Source organism: Ostrea edulis, chromosome 10, assembly GCF_947568905.1.
Source record: "Ostrea edulis chromosome 10, xbOstEdul1.1, whole genome shotgun sequence".
NCBI lineage: Eukaryota > Metazoa > Mollusca > Bivalvia > Ostreida > Ostreidae > Ostrea > Ostrea edulis.
Genome location: NC_079173.1, coordinates 16,458,018 through 16,484,956, shown reverse-complemented (window position 1 = coordinate 16,484,956; position 26,939 = coordinate 16,458,018). Strand labels below are relative to the sequence as shown.

Genomic DNA, 26,939 nt, shown 5'->3' with positions numbered 1-26,939 from the left:
GCAGGAATGGATACAGCAAAGACGACTTACAACACTCAGGGGCATTCCCATAACACCCAACACTCGGGGGGCATTCCCATAACACCCAACACTCAGGAGGCATTCCCATAACACCCAACACTCAGGGGACATTCCCATAACAGCCAACACTCAGGGGGGCATTCCCATAACAGCCAACACTCAGGGGGATTCCCATAACACCCAACACTCAGGGGGATTCCCATAACACTCAACACTCAGGGGGATTCCCATAACACCCAACACTCAGGGGGATTCCCATAACACTCAACACTCAGGGGGATTCCCATAACACCCAACACTCAGGGGACATTCCCATAACAGCCAACCACGCAGGGGCATTCCCATAACAGCCAACACTCAGGGGACATTCCCATAACAGCCAACCACGCAGGGGCATTCCCATAACACCCAACACTCAGGGGACATTCCCATAACACCCAACACTCAGGGGGATTCCCATAACACCCAACACTCAGTGGACATTCCCATAACAGCCAACCACGCAGGGGCATTCCCATAACACCCAACACTCAGGGGACATTCCCATAACAGCCAACCACGCAGGGGCATTCCCATAACACTCAACACTCAGGGGGACATTCCCATAACACCCAACACTCGGGGGGATTCCCATAACACCCAACACTCGGGGGGCATTACCATAACACCCAACACTCGGGGGGGGGGGCATTCCCATAACACCCAACACTCGGGGGGGGGGGGCATTCCCATAACACCCAACACTCAGGTGATATTCCCATATTCCCATAACACCCAACAACTATTAAAGTTTGTTTTGTGTCTCTAGGGACTATAGAACCCATTGAAGGCTGTACACTATAATTGATTTAGTGCTTGTAGCTTTACAATGAGAGGGAACAATTGTTTCTCTAGAGAGCTATTAATCCTTTTGGCTTTTTCATTTGTGAATAATAGACACAGTATTACATGTATCGATTGATTTAGAGCGTTAGAATTACATGGATGTACTTTTCATTCATTTGATTTTGTTTTTGTTTTTGAGATACATGTGTTTTCAATTGATTAGAGAGCGGTACATTATGAAAACTGTTCATGACGCGTCCCTTAATAATTGATTTCATCTGCCCAACGTTCATAAAAACTGGGAAATGATTGAGAATGTTAGTATAATGCTGTCTGACGTGTTTCATACCAAATGTTGGACCATTCTTTAAATGCTGATTTTGACTACGGATTACTCTGTTTACCTGATCAAGATATGATCACATTGGGTATATTAAAGAAAACATGCAACTATTTTGTTTATTGACATTTTTCTACATTTTTACGAATTTTAATATTTTGTCACTTGGAGGGGTTTTATTACAAGATTTATTTCTATGTACATCAGGTAAACTAAAGTTGATATTGAAAAATGGGGAAACGTTACTTCAATGAAAGGTGAAGATAACAAACAGTGATCAATATATTATGGTTATTATTTATATTATTTCACAAATCATATGCTTTGACAGACAAAATGATGTCATTGGTCATTAAATCAATTAATATAGTATTAGATAATATGAGCACAAATGTCTAAAAAAAATATTGCGTCTTTAATGTATAGAGTATCTGACTATAAAGGGTGAGGATTGCTACATACAATCTATAGCATTGCTTTAATTATTTGACAATGTTACGTTATCTTCGAACCTTGTATTTTATTCCTTCACTAAAGAGAGGGAAGTTAGAGAAATTCGGCCACGTTTTATTGTAAGTTTTGTTTGTGTATAATATTGTTTTACGTCACAGGTGAGAATAAAGACAGCACCTGCTTAAGGTGAAGTGCCAGATATTTTCACTCATGCATAGCACACAAGATCGTAGCAATCAGGGTTATTTATTGTGCCAATGCCTACTGTATAATAGACCATATCCAAAAGACACTTGTATACTGCAAATGCTTGTCGATGGAGGGTGGATGTGTGATGGGGATCAAAATAGGAACCCCAAATGGTTGATCCAGGTTTGTTGTGTCGATCAACATTAGTTTTTAACATAATGCTTCAATTTTCTATTGGCAGGTTAAAGAGCTGTTTGACAGACGTCATGATTATCCAGACTTACCTGTGAAGTTCACCGTCGGTTTGTTTTCAGAGGTTGAATCGGATATCAAAACAGAACCAACAGAGATCGAGATCGGGAAAGAAAATTTGACTTTATCAGGAAACGTATTCAAGATAGATTGGGTCAGATACATGGTACCCCGTGTAACAGACAACATACTATCAATTTTGATTTCAGTCCGAAACAGTGATGAAACTCCATACTCGTTTTTTTACACTGTTAAACCGAGCGATGGCTATGAAGCAGTGTCTATACTGAATCTTATCAGAAAATCTTTGTTTGATAAGGCAACTTCTGAAGCACAATGTGATCCCAAAATGGCTGTGAAGGCTATAGATTTTAATCGAGTGCTATTCAGCGACAACCTAGAGTGCTCCGTGACGTCACAACCTAATGCTAAAGAATTTTACGTCGTGATTGATCAGGAATGCATGTGTTTCTTTTTCAAACAGTATGATTCTGCACCTTGCACAGTACTCTTCTTCTGGAAGGAAAGAGGAAATGACGTCATCGAACGTGTCATGATGATAAACGATACGCGGGAAATAAGATTTGAAAGTGAGAGTTCCAATGTTTTAGTTAAGGTAAGTTAGATGGCACCGTATTTTTTAAAAATATATTGATTTTGTTACAGAGGTTTAAGTTGATGTGGGGCCCGGATTAAAAATTGTACCTGGAACCTTCGGGTTGGGAAGCGAACACTCAAAGCATGATGCTTCCATTACCAGTGAGAAGCAAACCACTTAATAAAATTGGTGTATGAATGTTAAATGCGATTTGTTTTCAATAATAAAAATCGTTTTTATTCAATGGATTGGTTGATTAAATGATAAGATTAAAAAAAAAAAAAGTATTCATTTAGAGCATGAAATTGGCATCTTGTCGATATCTTTTCGGCAACTTGCAACAAATATCATTTTTCAAAAGTCGTGTAATAACCAGGGCGTCATTCATTTTATTGGCTTAATTAATTAATTAACTAATTAATTGCAATAAGTTACAATAAGCAGTAATAAAGTCATTTAATTATTGAAATCACTGACATATTGACTTCTTCATGATATCATAATATCGACATGTTGACGGCTAGAGAACAAGAAGAGGCACAGTAGGCAGTTCAATGTTTCTGTAAAAAACAACATATCAGAATTAAAAGATAATGAGTTATTATATTCAGTATAATTATGCGAAGGAGTAATGACATAATCATGTCGACTTGACCGATAAGTCAATATATTTATTAGCTCATCTGAGCCGAAGGCTCAAATTAAGTGAGCTTTTCTGATCAAAATCTGTCTGTTGTCTCCGCGTCAGTGTAAACTTTTCACATTTTCATCTTCATCTCCAGAACTATTGGGCCAATTTCAACCAAACTTGGCACAACGCATTCTTGGGTGAAGGGGATTCAAGTGTGTTCAAAGAAGGGTTATTCCCCTTTCAAAAGGGAGATAATAACAAAAATATAAAAACAGGGTTGGATCATTTAAAAATCTTCTCAAGAACCACTGGGCCAGAAAAGCTGAAATGTACATGAAAGTTTCCTATTATAGTGGAGATTCAAGTTTGCAAATGGAAGATATTCACAAAAATGCAAAATTTAAGAATCTTCTTGTCAAGAACCATTGGGCCAGAAAAGCTGAAATTTACATGAAAGCTTCCTGACAAAATGGAGATTCCAGTTTGTAAAATTAATGACCCTTAGGAGTAGGATGGGGTCTCAATAGGAGATCAAATTTTACATCCGAATATATACGGAAAATCTTTAAAAATCTTCTTAAGAACCACCAGGCCATATTAGCAGAGATTTAAGTGAGAGCTTCATAATCTAGAGTAGTTCAGATCATGACCCCCCACCGTAGGCTGGGGCCACATAAGGGGGTCAAAGTTCTACATACAGATGTATAAAAAAAATCTTCTCCAGAATCACTGGGTCAATTTCAATCAAACTTGGAACAAATCATTCTTAGGTTAAGGAGATTCAAGGTTGTTCAAATGAAGGGCCATGTCTTCTTAAAAGGGGAAATAATCACAAAAATGCAAAAATAGGGTGGGATCATTTAAAGACCTTCTTATCAAGAACCACTGGGCCAGAATAGCTGAAATTTACATGAAAGCTTCCTGACAAAGTGGAAATTCAAGTTTGTAGAAATCAGATGACTCCTGGGGTTAGGAAAGGGTCTTGATAGGGGATCAAAGTTTTACATGCAAATGTGTAGGGAACCAAACTTGGACACAAAGCATCCTTAGATGAAATTAAGTACATATTGTATGAAAGGTCATATCTGTCTACAAGGGCATATAGTAATTGATGAATTTGTAGTCAAGTTTAATCATTTAAGTTTGATAATTAATGAATTTTTAGTTGTTACCTTTGAAAAGTTTTATCTGAACCAAGCTGCTTGCATGATGATAGTTTTGCTCAAGCTTGTTTCTTGCAAGAAACTGCTGCTCAGGTGAGTGATGTGGCCCATGGACCTCTTGTCTTAAGTGATGACAGAAATATGCCACCATAGTTTGGGTCTCTTTCTAAATATTTTTGTGTGAATTAAGAGTCTGGCATGAAATTAGTTGCACTCTGACAGAAAAAAAGCCGAATTGGTCAACATACAACTGTATGATGCCGAATTATGGAAATATGAATGGGATTTGATTACAATCCTTAAGATTCAGGAATTTGAATCTGATTTTATTGTGACCTAGTGTGACTTAATTCATTCTTCCTTATTCATTGAAATCTAGGCAACAAAGAGCTTGTGTCATTAATATATGCTTCTAGGCGCACTGGAAGTGCTTAGGAAAATGCTTGAAAAGAAATACATCTTTGACATACATGTATGACGTTATGTACATGTCTGCTACTCCACGTGGACAGGAAGGGTTTTGTAACATGTGAAGAAGATATGTTAATATATAAACAATAATTTAAAATTGTAATAAACCACGAAATTGTTGATATGAAGTGAAATTCCCTCTTATGATGACCTATTTTTCCATTCCAGGACCAGAGAAACATAGACGAATTCAAAAGGGTAATAGCGAAGAATTCTTCCAAGCCAAAGGAAATATTCCACGGTAATTCTTCTATGACCTAAACATAGAGATACCGATTATGATTTCGAGATCTGTGAATATAGTTGACATGTGACTGTTGCTAACGGGGACTTTTCTGGGATAATGAAAATTACTTTTTGGGTGAATGTTACTCTTAGCTCAAGTGAGCTTAATATATTTTGTCCGACTTCAGTCTGTCCGTCTGTAAACTTTTAAATAATCCTCTCCAGAACCATTGGACCAATTTCGACCAAACCCATAAAGCATCCTTGGATGAAGGGGATATACTTTAAGTTATTCAAATGAAGAGTCACAACGTTTTCAAAAGGGAGATAATTAAAAGATATTGAAAATATGGTGACATATCTTTAAAAAATTGTTTCAAGAACCACTTGACCAGAAAAGACAAAATTTATGTGAAAGTTTCTTATTGAACGGAGATTCAAAAGTGTTCAAACCATGATACTCGGGGGGTAGGGTGGGACCAAAACAGTTTTATATGGTGCTATGTAGGAAATATCTTCTAAAAATTTCTTAAGATCAACAGGTCCATGATAAATCATATCAATATACAAGCATCCTCAGGTAGTGTAGATTCAAGTTGTCATCAGGGAGGTGGGGGAGGGTTGTGTTAAAACAAATGTAGTAGAATGGAACCACAATTATAGGGAAACAAAGTTTTATATGGAAATATAGAAAGAATTTAAGAAAAATCTTTCTGTAGAGCAGAAGCGCATGATTAGTCATATTAATATGTAAGCATCCCCAGTTACTGTAGGATCAAATTATGACCCCGGAATATAAGATGGGGCTTCAATAGGGAATCAAAGTTAAGGGGGGAAATCTTACAAACACAGAACCATGATAAGGCATATTCTGATATGCAAACATAACCCTTGTAGTACAGATTCCAGTTTATTCAAATCATGGTCCTGGAGGTTATGATGGGGTCACATTAGGAGTTTAAATCTTTACATGACAATTTATTACAAACATTTTTTTTACAAAAACATCTGTAGATCAGTAAGTCTATGATTATAGTCAAAGTAATATGCAAACATCCTCAGATTGAAGTTTCTTCTGAAATCATGGCCGAGAGTTTGAGGTGGCTGGGGGGATTTTAAATTAGTTTTGTATTGTGAAATTCAAAGTGAGCCATAGTTTGTTTATTGTCGGCGATTTTTAGTAAGAGTTAAGTAATCCATGTTAACATATGTCGTGCCTTGCACATACATCAACGTGTGGAATTTCTAACGTACGATAAAAAGTTCATTTGCGGTTACGGAAATAGCCGAGTAGTTACGATTGATGCTTGACATAGCCATCTTCTTACTCGTGTACAGGATATCCAGCTTTGGTGAGGCATCTTGATGGTTCATCTAGAATAAGCAAGGAGACTGCCGTCCCTGGACCATCACATGATTATGGAGGTACATGTGCTTAACCGAGTTATATATTTACAAAGGACCTCTTCACTTTAGCTGTGACATATGGCCCCCGATGATTTAGTAAAACATCAAAGTTGAATTATTGCAATTTACAATGTCCCAAGATGCTCATTAGTATCTATAACTCTTAGGTTTGACATTTTATTTTACTGATCCATTCGTTAACATCAAGAGCGATGTCGTCTTTTGAAATCGTGTTTGTCTGTTTTTGATATTCATCTAATGACCGGATTTTAAAGCCTTAATTCTTTGTTTATTATATCACAAGGTTGTTCAGATTTCTCTTTAAATTTTTATTACAAGTCATTTTTTTTTGTAATAAAGAATATTGTATCAAAAAGGTAAGACTGGACAATCGTGTGCAAGTAATAAAATTCATAAAAATAAGTACAATAAAAATCTACAAAAATTATACGTTTTTTTCCTACTTCATATACCTGCATTGACCTCGGGTAGTAATTCTGTAGTTTTCAGGCTAAGTATGATCATTCAAAACTTAGTTTTCTACCATCATATTCCAATATTTACCAAGAAGTAGATAACTAAATTCTTTTTTAAAAGAGGGATGTGTTAAAAAGGGACCACAAGCTACAACTAGCGTGGGGAGGGCGTTTTCTAACAATATTTCATGTAAGAGGTTTTTACTGTTTACAATGTCGACCATTTTACTCGAGAGTAAATTACATTTGGGTATATTGATTTGTATTTTTTTTTAAAACAATGTTGATCTCATGATGATGATAAATAAATGCAAAGTGATTCTCAACATATCGCGAACGAATGCACATTTGATTATATGAAAAGTTAAAGTAACGAACAGTGATCAATCGCATAAATCCTATAAAGAATACCAAGTTGAGAGTTGGACAAAGACGGATCCCTGGACACACCAGAGGTGTGGTCAGACAAACACGGACCCCTGGACACACCAGAGGTGTGGTCAGACAAACACGGACCCCTGGACACACTCAGATGCCTATTAGGAGTAGTATAAGCATCTGCTGTTGACCGGTGTTGCATGATTTTGTTCCCGGGTTATTTAGGTTAGGTGTAAAACTATAGAACGCTAAATTACCCGAAACATAAATTATGCGACTCCGGTCCCACCTGCCGTGGCCAGGTATATAAGGAACACCGATTAGATACATGTTAGGCAGCATTCAACCTAATTACACTTTGTATTTGCAAATTAAAATCTTAACAATTTTCTGTTATAGAAGACTCAAAAGATGAGGGATACAAGCATGTCCATCCACAGGCAGGAAAATCAGCGACTATTTTGAGGGACGAATTTGACGAAGCAATAGGTAAGCTAGGACTTAATCTCTTGTTATATGTTACAATTGGAAAAGAAAATGGTAAGAAAGGGATGTACTAAAAAATAGAACAGAGTGATAAAATTCTCTTTACAAAAAGAAAATCCCTGTATTGGAAATATTATTTTATATCAACGAGATCGCAGGCCTGCAAGCAGCCCTACATTTCCTATAAAACCCCTATATATTTGACAAATTCCAATAATCCCTATATTTTGGCCTGAAAATAGCATTTTCCATATGAAAGGTGAATATAACAACCAGTGATCAATCTCATAACTCCTACAAGCAATACAAAACAGATAGTTGGGCAAACACGGACCCCTGGACACACCAGAGGTGGATCAGGTACCTAGGAGGAGTAAGCATCCCCTGTCGACCGGTCACACCCCAGTGAGCCCTATATCTTGATCAGGTAAACATAGTTATCCATAGTCCAAATCAGTGTGCCAAAAACGTTCTAACAATCTTTATGAAACACGTCAGATAGCATTTGACACAATAATAGGTTATATTGGCAAACTAGATCGTTAAAACGACCATAGAATTTGCGATATCTTGACTTTAAACGAGACTGTTGAAACCCCTGTACTATCAACTTCTTTGCCAGTCGATTTAAAAACTGACCATACGCAGAGCAAGCTCTTACGTATCATACCAGTTTAGAGATATAAACATCATATGCAGGTGATAATGGACTATTGCTACATATATATTAGTTCTTTAAATTCCAATAAATTTGTTGAAGATTAATTTTCATTTTTTTTTTATATCACTGCGCTTGCTGAGAACAGTTGTGTAGTTTCAGTTTTCCATCATCTTAGCATGTTCAAACACATTACCTTCCCCCGAAATATTTTTTTTTTTTTAGATCTCTGTTCATCGTCCATTAACAATTGAACATTTTTAAGTTCTTGATAACTGTCATTCCAATTCTTTTCAAATTTGGTATGACGCATCTTTGGGGCAAGGCTGACATCACATGTAAATATCAGGACTCCAGCACCTCTGGGGCGTTAGGGATGGGGCAAAATCTGCCTAAAATTTACTGATTTTCAAACATTTTCCAAACTGCACATGTGTAAGAAAAACTAAATACATTATATATAGTGATGTAGAACAGGAAGGCCTCTATCAAAATTGTAAATTTCATGATCCCAGGAGTAGACTCCATATGCATATAGTGTATATGTGTAAAACATTTAAATGATATCTTCCTCAATTGTTATATATAATTATAATACCATGAAAGGTGAAGATAACAAACAGTGATCAATCTCAACTTCTACAAGCAATACAAAATAGATAGTTGGGCAAACACGGACCCCTGGACACACCAGAGGTGGGATCAGGTGCCTAGGAGTTGTAAGTACCCCCTGTTGACCGGTCACACCCGCCGTGAGCCCTATATCCTGATCAGGTACACGGAGTTATCCGTAGTCAAAATCAGTGTGCCAAGAACGGCTTAACAATCGGTATGAAACACATCAGACAGCATTTCACCCAATGATAGGTTGTATACGGAACTTTCGGGATATGCCGGAACGACCGATTATATTTGACGTTTATACACCACGGTCACGTGATAATAACCAATTGTAGGGCAAAGTTGACATCGATACATATGATGTTTCGCTAACAGACGGACCGGTCCGTAAAGAGCTATGCGCAGTCCCAAGATGACGATCCAAGTCATTATTGGTGCTTAGTACCTGGGTGTAAATTAGATGGAAGGGAAAAGGCGCATTTAGACGCGTACCATTGGATGCAAGGCGTGAAGGTTTACTGATATCCTCAAGATATTCCCTAGATTTATTTCCTGCGCCGACTGCATAATTTAATCAATTGTATTTTCCTATGAAATGGTTGTAGTGATTCCTTTCTTTCAAAGATAGCATTTAAATGCAGGAAATTGATAGCAATTGAAATAGTCCATGTTTGTTTACTTAGTTGTTATTGTAATCCGGAAGTGACATGCCCTACAATTACGTTCAACGCGCGATAAAAGTGGATCCGTATCTTGAAAGTCCCGTATTGACAAACTAGATCATTATAACGACCATAGAATTTGCGAAATGCTGACTTTAAGCGAGACTGTTGAAACCCCTGTACCATCAACTTGTTTGTTAGTAGCTTACATCGATTTAAAAGTTGACCATACGCAGAACAAGCTCTTGCACATCGAATCAGTTGAGATATATAAACACCATATGCAGGTGATAATAGAATATTGCTACATGAATATGGGAAGTTGACGATGGAGAAGCTGAAATCATCCCATTTGTCATACAGTTGAGTTGTCAGTTTGCCGTTAATGTCTACTTTCAATAAAAATATCTAAATATGAAGCAGAAGTGGACGACTAAGTGGTGTCCTTTATTTCGAGCTCACAGGGATATATCAAATCGACATATGAATGAAAGTTATTATTGTTAATAGACAAAACGTCATCGATATATCTAAATGTCGAATTGAAGGCCACAGCGAGAGATTCTTTCTTCTCAGGTAGAAGTTTTTGAATAAATTCTGCTTCATATGAACCATATGTAACAAAGGGGTGGAGCCAAAATCATTATAGTGATTATTTATCATTTAAAGACTTCTTGAAGTGTGCTGGTATGGTATAAAAACTAATAGAAATGCATAATTAGAAAAAGCAGAAAAGGATGTGACAAAATTGTTAATTCTGCATCATAGGATTTTACGTTTGAACTTAAATTGTAAGAAAAAAATCATGCTTTATATATGTATACTTTTGCTAAATATTAATTAACTTTAACTTAGATTTTCAGAACAGGAAATTTTTTCTAGATTTTTTAGCCCCTGGAACTAGGGATACTTTTAACAAACACTCATGTGACCGATAAGGCCTACTGGCCTCTTCTTTGAATTCTTTTTATCATTTCATATGCAGGTACTGTAAGCTATAATTCAATTCTTGTCAAAATAGGTATGCATTTCATATTATATGTTAGGGGAAAAGCCCTATTTATTGCCCTTTAAATTCCTGAAATTTCCCTATGATGCCCTATTTTTAAGAAATTGTGCCTATAATAAAGCCCCCCCCCCCCCTCTTTTTTAAAAAAAAAAACCCCACCCACTTGAAGGCCTGAGATGGAGAATCCTTGTCAATGCAATTTTAATGCATGTAATGCATTTGGGTACGTAAATTGGAAAGATTCTCGAGAATGTCGTATGAATTCCTGCAACACTTGTACAGATTCTCTAATGTCTGCTGAGGAGCGATGCAGGAAAACGGAACTGTACGAGACAATCTCACTGCAGTGGATTGTGATTCAGGATGAAATCGCCGACATCCAGATCTCCGGGCTAGTCCCTCCCAGTGACTTCCTCAGCGGGGGTAAGTTCCTATGCAAATTACCTACTGAAACAAGAAGTATATAGTGAGGGTAAGTTCTTATACAAATTACCTACTGAAACAAGTAGTATATAGTGAGGGTAAGTTCTTATACAAATTACTTACTGAAACAAGAAGTATACAGCGGTGTAAGTTCTGATACAAATTACCTACTAAAACAAGTAGTATATAGTGAGGGTAAGTTCTTATACAAATTACCTACCGGTACTGAAACAAGTAGTATACAGCGGGGGTAAGTTCTTATACAAATTACCTACTGAAACAAGTAGTATATAGTGAGGGTAAGTTCTTATACAAATTACTTACTGAAACAAGAAGTATATAGTGAGGGTAAGTTCTTATACAAATTACCTACTGAAACAAGTATTATATAGTGAGGGTAAGTTCTTATACAAATTACTTACTGAAACAAGAAGTATACAGCGGTGTAAGTTCTGATACAAATTACCTACTAAAACAAGTAGTATATAGTGAGGGTAAGTTCTTATACAAATTACCTACCGGTACTGAAACAAGTAGTATACAGCGGGGGTAAGTTCTTATACAAATTACCTACTGAAACAAGTAGTATATAGTGAGGGTAAGTTCTTATACAAATTACTTACTGAAACAAGAAGTATATAGTGAGGGTAAGTTCTTATACAAATTACCTACTGAAACAAGTATTATATAGTGAGGGTAAGTTCTTATACAAATTACTTACTGAAACAAGAAGTATAACAGCGGTGTAAGTTCTGATACAAATTACCTACTAAAACAAGTAGTATATAGTGAGGGTAAGTTCTTATACAAATTACCTACCAGTACTGAAACAAGTAGTATACAGTGGGGGTAAGTTCTTATACAAATTACCTACTGAAACAAGTAGTATATAGTGAGGGTAAGTTCTTATACAAATTACTTACTGAAACAAGTAGTATATAGTGAGGGTAAGTTCTTATACAAATTACCTACTGAAACAAGTAGTATACAGCGGGGGTAAGTTCTTATACAAATTACCTACTGAAACAAGTAGTATATAGTGAGGGTAAGTTCTTATACAAATTACCTACTGAAACAAGTAGTATATAGTGAGGGTAAGTTCTTATACAAATTACCTACTGAAACAAGTATTATATAGTGAGGGTAAGTTCTTATACAAATTACTTACTGAAAGAAGAAGTATACAGCGGGGGTAAGTTCTTATACAAATTACCTACTGAAACAAGTAGTATATAGTGAGGATAAGTTCTTATACAAATTACCTACTGAAACAAGAAGTATATAGTGAGGGTAAGTTCTTATATAAATTACCTACTGAAACAAGTAGTATATAGTGAGGGTAAGTTCTTATACAAATTACCTACCGGTACTGAAACAAGTAGTATACAGCGGGGGTAAGTTCTTATACAAATTACCTACTGAAACAAGTAGTATATAGTGAGGGTAAGTTCTTATACAAATTACTTACTGAAACAAGTAGTATATAGTGAGGGTAAGTTCTTATACAAATTACCTACTGAAACAAGTAGTATACAGCGGGGGTAAGTTCTTATACAAATTACCTACTGAAACAAGTAGTATATAGTGAGGGTAAGTTCTTATACAAATTACCTACTGAAACAAGTATTATATAGTGAGGGTAAGTTCTTATACAAATTACTTACTGAAAGAAGAAGTATACAGCGGGGGTAAGTTCTTATACAAATTACCTACTGAAAGAAGAAGTATATAGTGAGGGTAAGTTCTTATACAAATTACCTACTGAAACAAGTATTATATAGTGAGGGTAAGTTCTTATACAAATTACTTACTGAAAGAAGAAGTATACAGCGGGGGTAAGTTCTTATACAAATTACCTACTAAAACAAGTAGTATATAGTGAGGATAAGTTCTTATACAAATTACCTACTGAAACAAGAAGTATATAGTGAGGGTAAGTTCTTATATAAATTACCTACTGAAACAAGTAGTATACAGCGGGGGTAAGTTCTTATACAAATTACCTACTGAAACAAGTAGTATATAGTGAGGGTAAGTTCTTATACAAATTACCTACTGAAACAAGTAGTATACAGTGAGGGTAAGTTCTTATACAAATTACTTACTGAAACAAGTAGTATACAGTGAGGGTAAGTTCTTATACAAATTACCTACCGGTACTGAAACAAGTAGTATACAGCGGGGGTAAGTTCTTATACAAATTACCTACTGAAACAAGTAGTATATAGTGAGGATAAGTTCTTATAAAAATTACCTACTGAAACAAGTAGTATACAGTGGGGGTAAGTTCTTATACAAATTACCTACTGAAACAAGTAGTATATAGTGAGGGTAAGTTCTTATACAAATTACCTACTGAAACAAGTAGTATATAGTGAGGGTAAGTTCTTATACAAATTACCTACTGAAACAAGTAGTATACAGTGAGGGTAAGTTCTTATACAAATTACCTACTGAAACAAGTAGTATACAGTGAGGGTAAGTTCTTATACAAATTACCTACTGAAACAAGTAGTATATAGTGAGGGTAAGTTCTGATACAAATTACCTACTGAAACAAGTAGTATACAGTGAGGGTAAGTTCTTATACAAATTACCTACTGAAACAAGAAGTATACAGTGAGGGTAAGTTCTTATACAAATTACCTACTGAAACAAGTAGTATACAGTGAGGGTAAGTTCTTATACAAATTACCTACTGAAACAAGTAGTATATAGTGAGGGTAAGTTCTTATACAAATTACCTACTGAAACAAGTAGTATACAGTGAGGGTAAGTTCTTATACAAATTACCTACTGAAACAAGTAGTATACAGTGAGGGTAAGTTCTTATACAAATTACTTACTGAAAGAAGAAGTATACAGCGGTGTAAGTTCTGATACAAATTACCTACTAAAACAAGTAGTATACAGTGAGGGTAAGTTCTTATACAAATTACCTACTGAAACAAGTAGTATACAGTGAGGGTAAGTTCTTATACAAATTACCTACTGAAACAAGTAGTATACAGTGAGGGTAAGTTCTTATACAAATTACCTACTGAAACAAGTAGTATACAGTGAGGGTAAGTTCTTATACAAATTACCTACTGAAACAAGTAGTATACAGTGAGGGTAAGTTCTTATACAAATTACCTACTGAAACAAGTAGTATACAGCGGGGGTAAGTTCTTATACAAATTACCTACTGAAACAAGTATTATACAGTGAGGGTAAGTTCTTATACAAATTACCTACTGAAACAAGTATTATATAGTGAGGGTAAGTTCTTATACAAATTACCTACTGAAACAAGTAGTATACAGTGAGGGTAAGTTCTTATACAAATTACCTACTGAAACAAGTATTATATAGTGAGGGTAAGTTCTTATACAAATTACCTACTGAAACAAGTAGTATATAGTGAGGGTAAGTTCTTATACAAATTACCTACTGAAACAAGTATTATATAGTGAGGGTAAGTTCTTATACAAATTACCTACTGAAACAAGTAGTATATAGTGAGGGTAAGTTCTTATACAAATTACCTACTGAAACAAGTAGTATACAGTGAGGGTAAGTTCTTATACAAATTACCTACTGAAACAAGTATTATATAGTGAGGGTAAGTTCTTATACAAATTACCTACTGAAACAAGTAGTATATAGTGAGGGTAAGTTCTTATACAAATTACCTACTGAAACAAAAAGTATACAGTGAGGGTAAGTTCTTATACAAATTACCTACTGAAACAAGTAGTATACAGTGAGGGTAAGTTCTTATACAAATTACCTACTGAAACAAGTAGTATACAGTGAGGGTAAGTTCTTATACAAATTACCTACTGAAACAAGTAGTATACAGTGAGGGTAAGTTCTTATACAAATTACCTACTGAAACAAGTAGTATACAGTGAGGGTAAGTTCTTATACAAATTACCTACTGAAACGAGTAGTATACAGTGAGGGTAAGTTCTTATAAAAATTACCTACTGAAACGAGTAGTATACAGTGAGGGTAAGTTCTTATACAAATTACCTACTGAAACGAGTAGTATACAGTGAGGGTAAGTTCTTATACAAATTACCTACTGAAACAAGTATTATATAGTGAGGGTAAGTTCTTATACAAATTACCTACTGAAACAAGTAGTATATAGTGAGGGTAAGTTCTTATACAAATTACCTACTGAAACAAGTAGTATATAGTGAGGGTAAGTTCTTATACAAATTACCTACTGAAACAAGTATTATACAGCGGGGGTAAGTTCTTATACAAATTACCTACTGAAACGAGTAGTATACAGTGAGGGTAAGTTCTTATACAAATTACCTACTGAAACAAGTATTATACAGCGGGGGTAAGTTCTTATACAAATTACCTACTGAAACGAAGTATACAAGCCTGTGAAGTGTTATGTACTATAGTCTGTTGAGTTGGACATCCTCCCATAATTCAGAATGGGTAAAGCTGACTAGGGTGACAACTCTTACTACAAAACTTTTTTCAAAAATGATGAAAACTAAAACTGTACATTTCATGCTGAGATTACAGGTACTAGATGTACATCTCATGCTGAGATTACAGGTACTAAATGTACATTTCATGCTGAGATTACAGGTACTAGATGTACGTTTCATGCTGAGGTTACAGGTACTAGATGTACATTTCATGTTGAGATTATAGGTACTAGATGTACATTTCATGCTGAGATTACAGGTACTAGATGTATGCTGAGATTACAGGTACTAGATGTACATTTCATGCTGAGATTACAGGTACTAGATGTATGTTTCATGCTGAGGTTACAGGTACTAGATGTACGTTTCATGCTGAGGTTACAGGTACTAAATGTACATTTCATGTTGAGATTATAGGTACTAGATGTACATTTCATGCTGAGATTACAGGTACTAGATGTACATTTCATGTTGAGGTTACAGGTACTAGATGTATGTTTCATGCTGAGGTTACAGGTACTAAATGTACATTTCATGTTGAGATTATAGGTACTAGATGTACATTTCATGCTGAGATTACAGGTACTAAATGTACATTTCATGTTGAGGTTACAGGTACTAGATGTATGTTTCATGCTGAGATTACAGGTACTAGATGTACATTTCATGTTGAGATTATAGGTACTAGATGTACATTTCATGCTGAGATTACAGGTATTAAATGTACATTTCATGCTGAGATTACAGGTACTAGATGTACATTTTATGCTGAGATTACAGGTACTAGATGTACATTTCATGCTGAGATTACAGGTACTAGATGTACGTTTCATGCTGAGGTTACAGGTACTAGATGTACATTTCATGTTGAGATTATAGGTACTAGATGTACATTTCATGCTGAGATTACAGGTACTAGATGTACATTTCATGCTGAGATTACAGGTACTAGATGTACGTTTCATGCTGAAATTACAGGTACAGATGTACTAGATGTACATTTCATGCTGAGATTACAGGTACTAGATGTATACTGAGATTACAGGTACTAGATGTACATTTTATGCTGAGATTACAGGTACTAGATGTACATTTCATGCTGAGATTACAGGTACTAGATGTATGTTTCATGCTGAGGTTACAGGTACTAGATGTACGTTTCATGCTGAGGTTACAGGTACTAGATGTACATTTCATGTTGAGATTATAGGTACTAGATGTACATTTCATGCTGAGATTACAGGTACTAGATGTATGCTGAGATTACAGGTACTAGATGTACATTTCATGTTGAGATTACAGGTACTAGATGTACATTTCATGCTGAGATTACAGGTACTAGATGTATGCTGAGATTACAGGTACTAGATGTATGCTGATATTACAGGTACTAGATGTACGTTTCATGCTGATATTACAGGTACTAGATGTACGTTTCATGCTGAGATTACAGCTACTAGATGTACGTTTCATGCTGAGATTACAGGTACTAGATGTACGTTTCATGCTGAGATTACAGGTACTAGATGTACATTTCATGCTGAGATTATAGGTACTAGATGTACATTTCATGCTGAGATTACAGGTACTAGATGTATGCTGAGATTACAGGTACTAGATGTATGTTTCATGCTGAGGTTACAGGTACTAGATGTACGTTTCATGCTGAGATTACAGGTACTAGATGTACATTTCATGTTGAGATTATAGGTACTAGATGTACATTTCATGCTGAGATTACAGGTACTAGATGTACATTTCATGCTGAGATTACAGGTACTAGATGTATGCTGAGATTACAGGTACTAGATGTATGCTGAGATTATAGGTACTAGATGTACATTTCATGCTGAGATTACAGGTACTAGATGTACATTTCATGCTGAGATTACAGGTACTAGATGTACATTTCATGCTGAGATTACAGGTACTAGATGTATGCTGAGATTACAGGTACTAGATGTATGCTGATATTACAGGTAATAGATGTACATTCCATGCTGAGATTATAGGTATTAAATGTACATTTCATGCTGAGATTACAGGAACTAGATGCACATTTCATGCTGAGATTATAGGTATTAAATGTACATTTCATGCTGAGATTACAGGTACTAGATGTACATTTCATGCTGAGATTACAGGTACTAGATGTACGTTTCAGGTCTAGACCCGGACGATCCAGATCATTTCCGAAAGTGTTTACAAGATTTAGAAGAAAATTTGATGACAAATCAAAGGTATGTGTTCATGTTATTTTACTGGTACGTGTCTGACCTTTTGAGAAGTTAAAAAACAGAGTCATGGGTTATAAGACCGTCCCATTTAGTCACGTCTTACGACAAGCAAAGGGGTACTGAAGTCTTATTTTAACACGGATCCCCATGGGATTGTTCAATATATGCATATGTTTCAAAAACGTATAAGTTGATAATCAACTCATTTCAGTGGCCGAGTGGTTAGAGCATTGCACTCAAAATCACACGGCCTCTCACCTCTGGTTGGCGCGGGTTCGAATCCCGTTCGCGCCGATAAGTGAGGAAGTTTCCAGTTTACTTTCGGGAGGTCGGTGGTTTCTGTGTCTGGGTTCTCTCTTCCACCAATAAAAACTGGGCACCACCAGATAACTAAAAACTGAAAAATTGTTGAGTGTGGCGGAAAACAGCAAATCAATCAATCAATCAATCATTTCACAAATATACTGTACAAGCTATAAGAAATCTTTATACGCAATAATCACTGATATTAAAACCACAGCACATAATGAAAAAGCATATAATGAAAAAACAACACTTTATCATGAAAGAACCACAGCATGTAACGAAAAATCACCACTTTATCATGAAAGAACCACAGCATATAATAAAAAACACCACTTTATCATGAAAAAACCCAATAATGATAAAAAGCACCACCATATCATGAAAGAACAACAAATATGATAAAAAGCACCACTTTATCATGAAAGAATCACAGCATACATATGTATAATAAAAAGCACCACCTTCTCATGAAAAAAAACCAATAATGATAAAAAGCACCACCTTATCATGAAAGAACAACAAATATGATAAAAAGCACCACTTTATCATGAAAGAACAACAAAATATGATAAAAAGTACCACCTCATCAAGAAAAACAACAAAATATGATAAAAAAGTACCACCTTATCATGAAAGAATCACAGCCTTTTATAAAAAAGAAAATGAAAGCACCACCTTATCATGAAACACACCCACATAAGGCAGTTATGTCATTTCATACTAGTTGCCAGAGACATCTAGACCCTTTGCATTAGTTGATATGATAGCTCTTGGGTATCTGATCTTTAATTCCTTGTGATGTCTTGGTATCTGATATTTACTTCCTAGTTATGTCCCAGTGTCTGATATTTACTTCCTCGTTATGCCCCAGTATCTGATATTTACTTCCTAGTTATGTCCTGGTATCTGATATTTACTTCCTAGTTTTGTCCCGGTATCTGATATTTACTTCCTAGTTTTGTCCCGGTATCTGATATTTACTTCCTAGTTTTGTCCTGGTATCTGATATTTACTTCCTAGTTGATATGATAGATGTGGATATCTGGATACCTCAAACTCAGATGAAATGATAACAGGTTGATTTTTCGGTCCTTGATAATTCATAGTTAACATGACACGCATGTAAGACTAGGATATTTTTATTCTTCCATACTTGTGGACATTACAGCGCATGTAAAACTTAATTCTTTATTTCTACATGTAGCTGTCATAATCATCAATGTTTTGACTGATTATGTTATCCATGTTTTGACTGATGATATTATCCATGTTTTGACTGATGATTTTATCCATGTTTTGACTGATGATATTATCCATGTTTTGACTGATGATGTTATCCATGTTTTGACTGATGATATTATCCATGTTTTGACTGCTGATATTATTCAATGTTTTAACTGATGATATTATTCAATGTTTTAACTGATGATATTATCAATGTTTTGACTGATGATTTTTATCAATGTTTTGACTGATGATATTATCAATGTTTTGACTGATGATTTTATCAATGTTTTGACTGATGATTTTATCAATGTTTTGACTGATGATATTATCAATGTTTTGACTGATGATATTATCAATGTTTTGACTGATGATATTATTCAATGTTTTGACTGATGATATTATTCAATGTTTTGACTGATGATTTTATCAATATTTTGACTGATGATATTATCAATGTTTTGACTTATGATTTTTATCAATGTTTTGACTGATGATATTATCAATGTTTTGACTGATGATTTTATCAATGTTTTGACTGATGATATTATCAATGTTTTGACTGATGATTTTATCAATGTTTTGACTGATGAAATTATTAATGCTTTGACTGATGATATTATCAATGTTTTGATTGATGAAATTATTAATGTTTTGACATGATATTATCGATGTTTTATTTTTACTTTAGGTACGACATTGCATTGTCACACGTGGCGGGAATGAAAACGATTTTCAATACCAACATCACCTCGGGTGATTTGCGTCGTTTCATAGAAACAGATGATATAAATTTCCTACGAATGGTGTACTATAGGTCATACTTAGGACTAAGCTCTTAAATATTCGTGACTTCATTACTACGAATGGTGTACTATACAGTTTTTAGATAATATTTAGGACTAAGCTCTTAAATATTCGTGACTTCATTACTACGATTGGCGTACTATACAGTTTTTATATCATATTTAGGACTAAGCTCTTAGATATTTGTGGTTCCACAGGAATAATATGAACTTTTTGATCGAGAAATGATACGTTCTTAGTGATGAGCAAGATCACTGTTTTCCATGATTTTTTTTTTTTTTTTTTTTTTTTTTTACATATATAGGCGCACTGAAATTAGCTTACGTTTCAAAAACACAATGGCATTTTGGAATTTGCACTCAACCTTATAATTATATGGATAATATGTTTATAATGTACACTGAGCAGGGAAAGGCTAGCGTGGAGAGCGCTGAAATAATACTAGTAAACAGGCTAGCGTGGAGAGCGCTGAAATAATCCTAGTACTGTGGAATGATTAGAATTCGTGGTGGCTCAATTTTCGTGGAATTCATGGGTACCCCTGACCCACGAATTTACATCCTCAACGAATAAGGAATCATAATTACATTCCAGAGTTATCTTTCTTACAAATATATAAATCCACGAAATTACGTCCCCACAAACCCGTAAAAATTCAGTAATCCACGAAAATTGGCCCCCACGAATATAAATGATTCTACAGTATGCAGTATATTTGTAGTCGTGTCCTTCTGAATGAGGATTGGATAAGTTAAGAAAATATATTTTCCTTTTTGTAAATATATTGATAGAAGCGTACAAGCACCGTCTTCATTGTTTGATTTTCTGCTTTACATATTGTCATGGGTGTGGTATTTTCTGACACGATTTAGGACAATCATACATATATTGTAATAACTTTCATGTAAATAAGACGAGTTTGATTGGTTGAGAAACATTTCATACAAAATCACCATCTGAGTGATAAGCCATTCTCTCCAGCGTGATAGAATATAGTAACCTTGGGTGCGAGTGAGTGGAATTACAAAAATATGTTGACTGCACGGAATTTATGTGCGTACGGTTCACCATCATACATGTAACATACGGATATTTACAGTTTGCCAGCTGTAATAATTTATTTCCTAGTAATTATGGCAGGCAAGTTAGGGTAACACTGCAAATTGTCACTCCTCTAAAAAGCCATTGTCAACATCGGCATTGCCTCGGTTGACAATGTTTTTCTCAGGTTGACAATTTCCATTCTGATTATAATTATGTACTTTCATCATCGTGTAAAATAATTGAATCTGATTGGCGGAGAAACAGTTGAAAAAAAAACCTCACCCTGTGGGAAGAAAAGCGACACCCCCAGGGTGATAGTATATAGCAACGGGAAACAATACCATACCTGACAAAGGGTGATATTTATTTAAAAAAAAACAACCAGTACCTGTTTCATGACATTCAGTAAATCAAAAACAATAGTGCATGTTGAGGGTAACGTTGAAAATTTTCACCCCTCGAATATCTTTGACTGCGCCTGGGTCGACATTAGTTTCTCAAGGCGAAAATTGTCAATGCTACCCTCCACTACACGCACTATGTATATGATGTTACCCTCATGCGCATGCAATATTCATATGCTAAGATTAACTGACTGCTCCTTTTAACGACTTTGTATGGTTTTCTTTAGAATTCGTAATTGTATGATTTCCTTGTGAAGAAAGTTATATACAAGCGTTTTTCTGAAATAAATATAATAAATACAGGATATATCATTATTTGTTGTTGGTTTATTATAATATCATTCAACGAGTTGTGTGTTTTCAATCCCCGAGCGTTGCCCGCGTCAAGGCAAGAAATAAAGTTTTGCGTTTCCGTGGATTGATTGATTGATTGTATCTTGTTTAACGTCTCTCTCTCGAGAGATTTTTTTTCACTCATATGGAGACGTCACCAAGATTGGTGAAGGGCTTCAAATTTATGCTTTTGCTCGGTGCTTACAGCCTTTGTGCAGTGAGGGTTCTTTAGCGTGCCACACCTACTGTGACACGGGACATCCGTTTTTAAGGTCATCTCCGAGGACCCGTGACATTCACACCTGATGCCGAGCGTTTGGCGATGGAACTGTCACTACCTGGCTTAAAGCTGACATGAATTAATAAATATAGTATAATTCTATATGTCCGCCATATTTCTTTGCTAATCCGCCATATTAGTTGGATATTCTATTGTTATATTATCAGGGTTCGCATGGTATATAAGGGGACGAGTTTTGCTACGCTTCACTTCACATCAGTGTCTTCGATTTACCTGTGCGGGTAGCTTCGACAGGTAACACGTACATCTCCGATAATAAATTATAGGACATCAAGAAGAAATGAAATTACGTTTTGAAACACCATGCAGTGCTCAACATTACAATAAACATATCGTACAGTAGTAAATCATTCTAAAAGCTTTGGATAAATAAATATAGAATGCCTTTTCTTTACGTGAATGTGCGTACATTTGCAATAAATATGTCAAAACTATACAAAAACGCGGAGAAATATATCATCTATTATCTAGATCTATTGATGAAATGGAATAAGCAAAGGGTATAAAATCTATACCATTCACACTTACTTCAAGCAAAATGCAAATACATAAATGCTACTGTACGTATAAAGAAGACATGGTCATGTATACTCGTCATGAAAAAGCATCGAATGCGGATGACTATTTACCTGGGTCTACTTGTAATATCTGTAAAGGACCGAAGATGTACGTGTACACTTGTCGAAAATACTCAAAGTAGTAGTAAAACTCCCTTTATTAGCATAATCCATGAAACAAAACGATACACTCCATTTGCATTCCAACAGTAAACAACATTGTCCATTGTACAGACTGCACACACTTAGCCCGTGGCGATCAGCTATCTTCAATCAGGGGAAGTATAATATTTACCCTGCATTGTGCATGAATCCTTATACCGTATGATTTACTTGTCAGAGTATTGCAGATTTATAAATCAGGAAATCATTTAGGTACATAAATTGTGCATAGATAATTTGCATATACAACACTGCACGAGTGTATGGAGAGAGAGAGAGAGAGAGAGAGAGAGAGAGAGAGAGAGAGAGATTCAAACGATGATCTTGTAATAATCGCGCTCTTATTAAGACAAATGATATCGTTAATTCAATATAAGAGAACAGTAACTCAATATTGCTCTCATTAATTGATAATACAGATTTATTTGTTTCATTTAAAGCACGCAATAATTAAAAATTAAACATATCTTTAATTAATGTTATTTTCAATTACTTCATTTTATGCTAATTCGGCGCTTAATAGATCTTATATATCTATGCCATTTTGCTTTACTACATTCTGCGTTGAACTCGATGCAAATTGTAGTAATGCAAAATGTAATAATTGAGTTTATCATATGCGTAGTTATCAAGCACATAGAATTTTTTTTTATTTAAACATATTTTATTGAGAAACTCAACAGGATTGGGCAACAGGCATAGCCTATGTAGGCCCTCTCCCAAATACAAAGGTAAAGTACAAAGTACTTAGAATCAAGGGGAGGGGACAAGAGTGTCTGTCCCCCACCTTTGATAACAATATCCATTTTTTTTTTTATGTTTTCCGCCACACTCAACAATTTTTCAGTTATCTGGTGGCACCCAGTTTTTGTTGGTGGAAGAGAGAAACCAGATACAATGTACCTGGGAAGAGACCACCGACCTTCCGAAAGTAAACTGGGAAACTTTCGCACTTACCGGCGCGAGCGGGTTTCGAACCCGCGCCGACAGAAGTGAGAGGCCGTTATTTTGTAATGCAAGTAAAAAATATATTGGGTGACACCCCCCCCCCCCCCCAAACTTGACCCTAGCTTGAAAGTTCTGATATAATAGTAGAAGACACACACCACCACCAATTAAGAAAATGAAGATATTATGAGGCACTCATAGTAGAGGGCTCTAACCACCCTATCCCACCCCCAACGATGGAAGAAAATGAAGTGTAGGTGGAAATTATTGAGGCAGTCAAAGTAAAAGACTCTTTTAACCCTTCACCTCCACATTAGGACTTTGAACATCGGATAAAACATCTTGGTTTGTTTGGGGTTTTTGTTTTATTTTATTGCTGTTTTCGTTCATCTTTTTTAATTATTATTTTGAATGGCAAGAAATTTTGAAGAATCCAATTTTCCATTTTTTCTTCCTGTTGTAACCCCCCTACCCCCCCCCCCCCCCCCCCATGAAAAATGACGATACATATCTGGTTATTACATGTACATTTTACTTTTCAACACATGCATGCATACTAATTGTATGGTGTAGAATTGCACCCTTTACCAAGTTTTCCTTCATTTACACAGTGTAAGGAATGGTAAACCAAAATCACAAAACAAAATGCATAAAGGCCAATATAGTTTTAAGCGTAGGAACTTCATTCACGAATACATAAATACATATATTCAGAAAAATCGCATGCATGCATTGCAGGACTGTAGCATGTGTGTTTTAACGTTTCTGTAACATGCCATAATGATTATTTTCATTTCGTAGATCTGGCGCAATGGATATATTCTGAAAATAGACATACCGCTGTACGTCGAAATTTCATATCCAAATGTATTCGATAAGATGTTAGTATTCATAAATCAGTAAAATTCGTGTTGAGGTTTTATTTGATATGATACAGTGTCAATCTACTGTAATGCATTAGTAGGATATGCAAAAGGCAAGAGTATAAACATTTTCTAGTATCGATATCTATATGATCACGAAAAAACATTATATAATTTGTATCCGGATTCATATGCCGATTTAGATATCAATAAAAACAAAGCTGCATAGTTTGGGGGAGGGGGTTCTAATGAGTCTGATGAAATTAAAAGAAGGAACCCCACATTTGCATTCAAACTAGATGTAATTCAAAATGAATTCATTTCTGCTCTGACTGAAAGCATGATTCTAATTCGGGAACGAATCTTGCATACAAAATAATTAATAGGGGAACACATAAATTCGAGCTCTTTTGGAATTTAATGAAATGTAGATATGCACCTTTCTTTCAATACGAATTGATATGTTGTTTCAGGCACGTATACAGGGGGTTGGGGTGGGCAGGGAGGCTGGGCTGGTCTGCTCTCCCCACTTTTTTGACAATTTACTTTTTTCAGTTATTCTAACATACAAAGTCAGTATTTTCTACATGCATTTTAAACTGATAAATTTTTTTTTTTTTTTAAATTTGTAATGAATTCAATTATAAGCATCAACTCCTGTAAGTTTTTAATATATTGTCAATAACAAATTTTTAAATAGCTGGAATCTTTTAATGCTTGTAAGCTTACCATTATATTACTGATCAATTTTCTTTCCTTCTGTGAAATGATATTGTACATCGAAGTAGGACTCTCTCTCTCTCTCTCTCTCTCTCTCTCTCTCTCTCCTGTTCAGTCAATGAATATGGACATACAGAGACCGTAAATAATTATGTGGTTCCCAAAGAAACAATAAAACTATATTTTCGTTTATACATTTCCTTTTATATGTGTCTTTGTGTAATCAACTGTTTATTATGGATTGCAAATGTAATACCCGCATTTTTAAACAGATGTATATTTTCGATCATTATTCCCTTATTTGTATATCCAAATTTGTATATGATCATGATAAATTTTGAATTGAGCACGCAATATATCCAACCAGATGCTCAGTGTATAAGATTAGATTCCCGATTTCTATAAACTGCAAAACCTCGACCAGACAAGTATTCAATACAGGAAAAAATGTTCGACTCTGACATCTCCCCTGATTGAAGACACCCTATTTGGCACGGGTGAAGTGTGTCACAGTCTGTATAATGGAATGACAACGTGTTGTAAAGTTCTAACGAGATACAAATGGAGTTTATCATTTTGTTTCGTGGATTTATCAGAATAAAGAGAATCTAATATTTTCGGTAAGTGCACATCTCCGATACCTGTTGAATAGACGTCCGTATTTGATACGGTGTTTTTTGTGGCGAATATGCCATGTGCATTACATATTATGCATATGGCATGGACCTTGTATTTTGCAAGAATTGATATAAATAATATATTTTATGCTCTTTGCTTATTCCATTCTATCAGTATGTAATTGGCAAATGATTTCTCCGCATTTATTTCATAAGAAACTGCAAATACTTGCTTGCACTTGCAAGTATGCAAGAAAAGCTTTTTTTCCCCCTCTAAATTATCTAAACTTTCGGAATGTTGCATTGGTATCCAATAAATATTTTGTAATTTTGAGCAAAGCATAATGTTTTAAAATGTGATTTTATTTGTTTCGCATTTCCCTATATATTACTATCGGAGATGTGCACTGGTCGAGTCCACCTAGAAAAATCACTCAGGTGTGACAATCACATTTGGGGTATATACGGGTAGAGTAAATTAGGCTACCTGAGAGAAATATGGCGGATAAGATGAGGAAGGTGTACGTATTTATTAATTCATGTCAGCTTTAACGACTTAGGTCTGTCGCGGCCGGGATTCAAACCCCGACCTTCTGCATGCGGGGCGAACGCTCTAACCTCTAGGCCACCGCGGTTGCGTTTCCGTGGAAGTTGCAGGATAATCACGAGATCAATGCTAATTTGAAATA

At 35.3% G+C, this 26,939-nt stretch overlaps 2 protein-coding genes across 10 annotated transcripts in view; both read left to right on the top strand.

Annotated features, from left to right (window-relative positions):
* The window catches only part of LOC125667495 (uncharacterized), a 28,495-nt gene extending 3,535 nt beyond the window's left edge, over positions 1-24,960 (top strand). For 3 of the 8 annotated variants that reach the window (XM_048901018.2, XM_056152124.1, XM_048901021.2), the window contains 7 exons: positions 2,070-2,696; positions 5,112-5,184; positions 6,507-6,593; positions 7,829-7,918; positions 11,148-11,288; positions 17,892-17,967; positions 20,186-22,061. In XM_048901018.2, the coding sequence (XP_048756975.2) occupies positions 2,070-2,696; positions 5,112-5,184; positions 6,507-6,593; positions 7,829-7,918; positions 11,148-11,288; positions 17,892-17,967; positions 20,186-20,336 (1,245 nt within the window). In that variant the 3' untranslated portion in view covers positions 20,337-22,061. Of the gene's footprint in view, positions 1-2,069; positions 2,697-5,111; positions 5,185-6,506; positions 6,594-7,828; positions 7,919-11,147; positions 11,289-17,891; positions 17,968-20,185; positions 22,062-24,851 lie in introns of those variants that run through there. The other 5 variants (XM_056152126.1, XM_056152128.1, XM_048901022.2 and 2 more) reach the window with 3 other exon arrangements.
* A 565-nt stretch (positions 24,961-25,525) lies between these two features.
* LOC125665201 (inositol 2-dehydrogenase-like) overlaps positions 25,526-26,939 on the top strand; it is a 17,686-nt gene continuing 16,272 nt past the window's right edge. For both annotated transcript variants that reach the window (XM_056152131.1, XM_048897826.2), the window contains exon 1: positions 25,526-26,939. This exon is cut by the window's right edge. The gene's annotated coding sequence lies outside the window, so the exon portion shown is untranslated.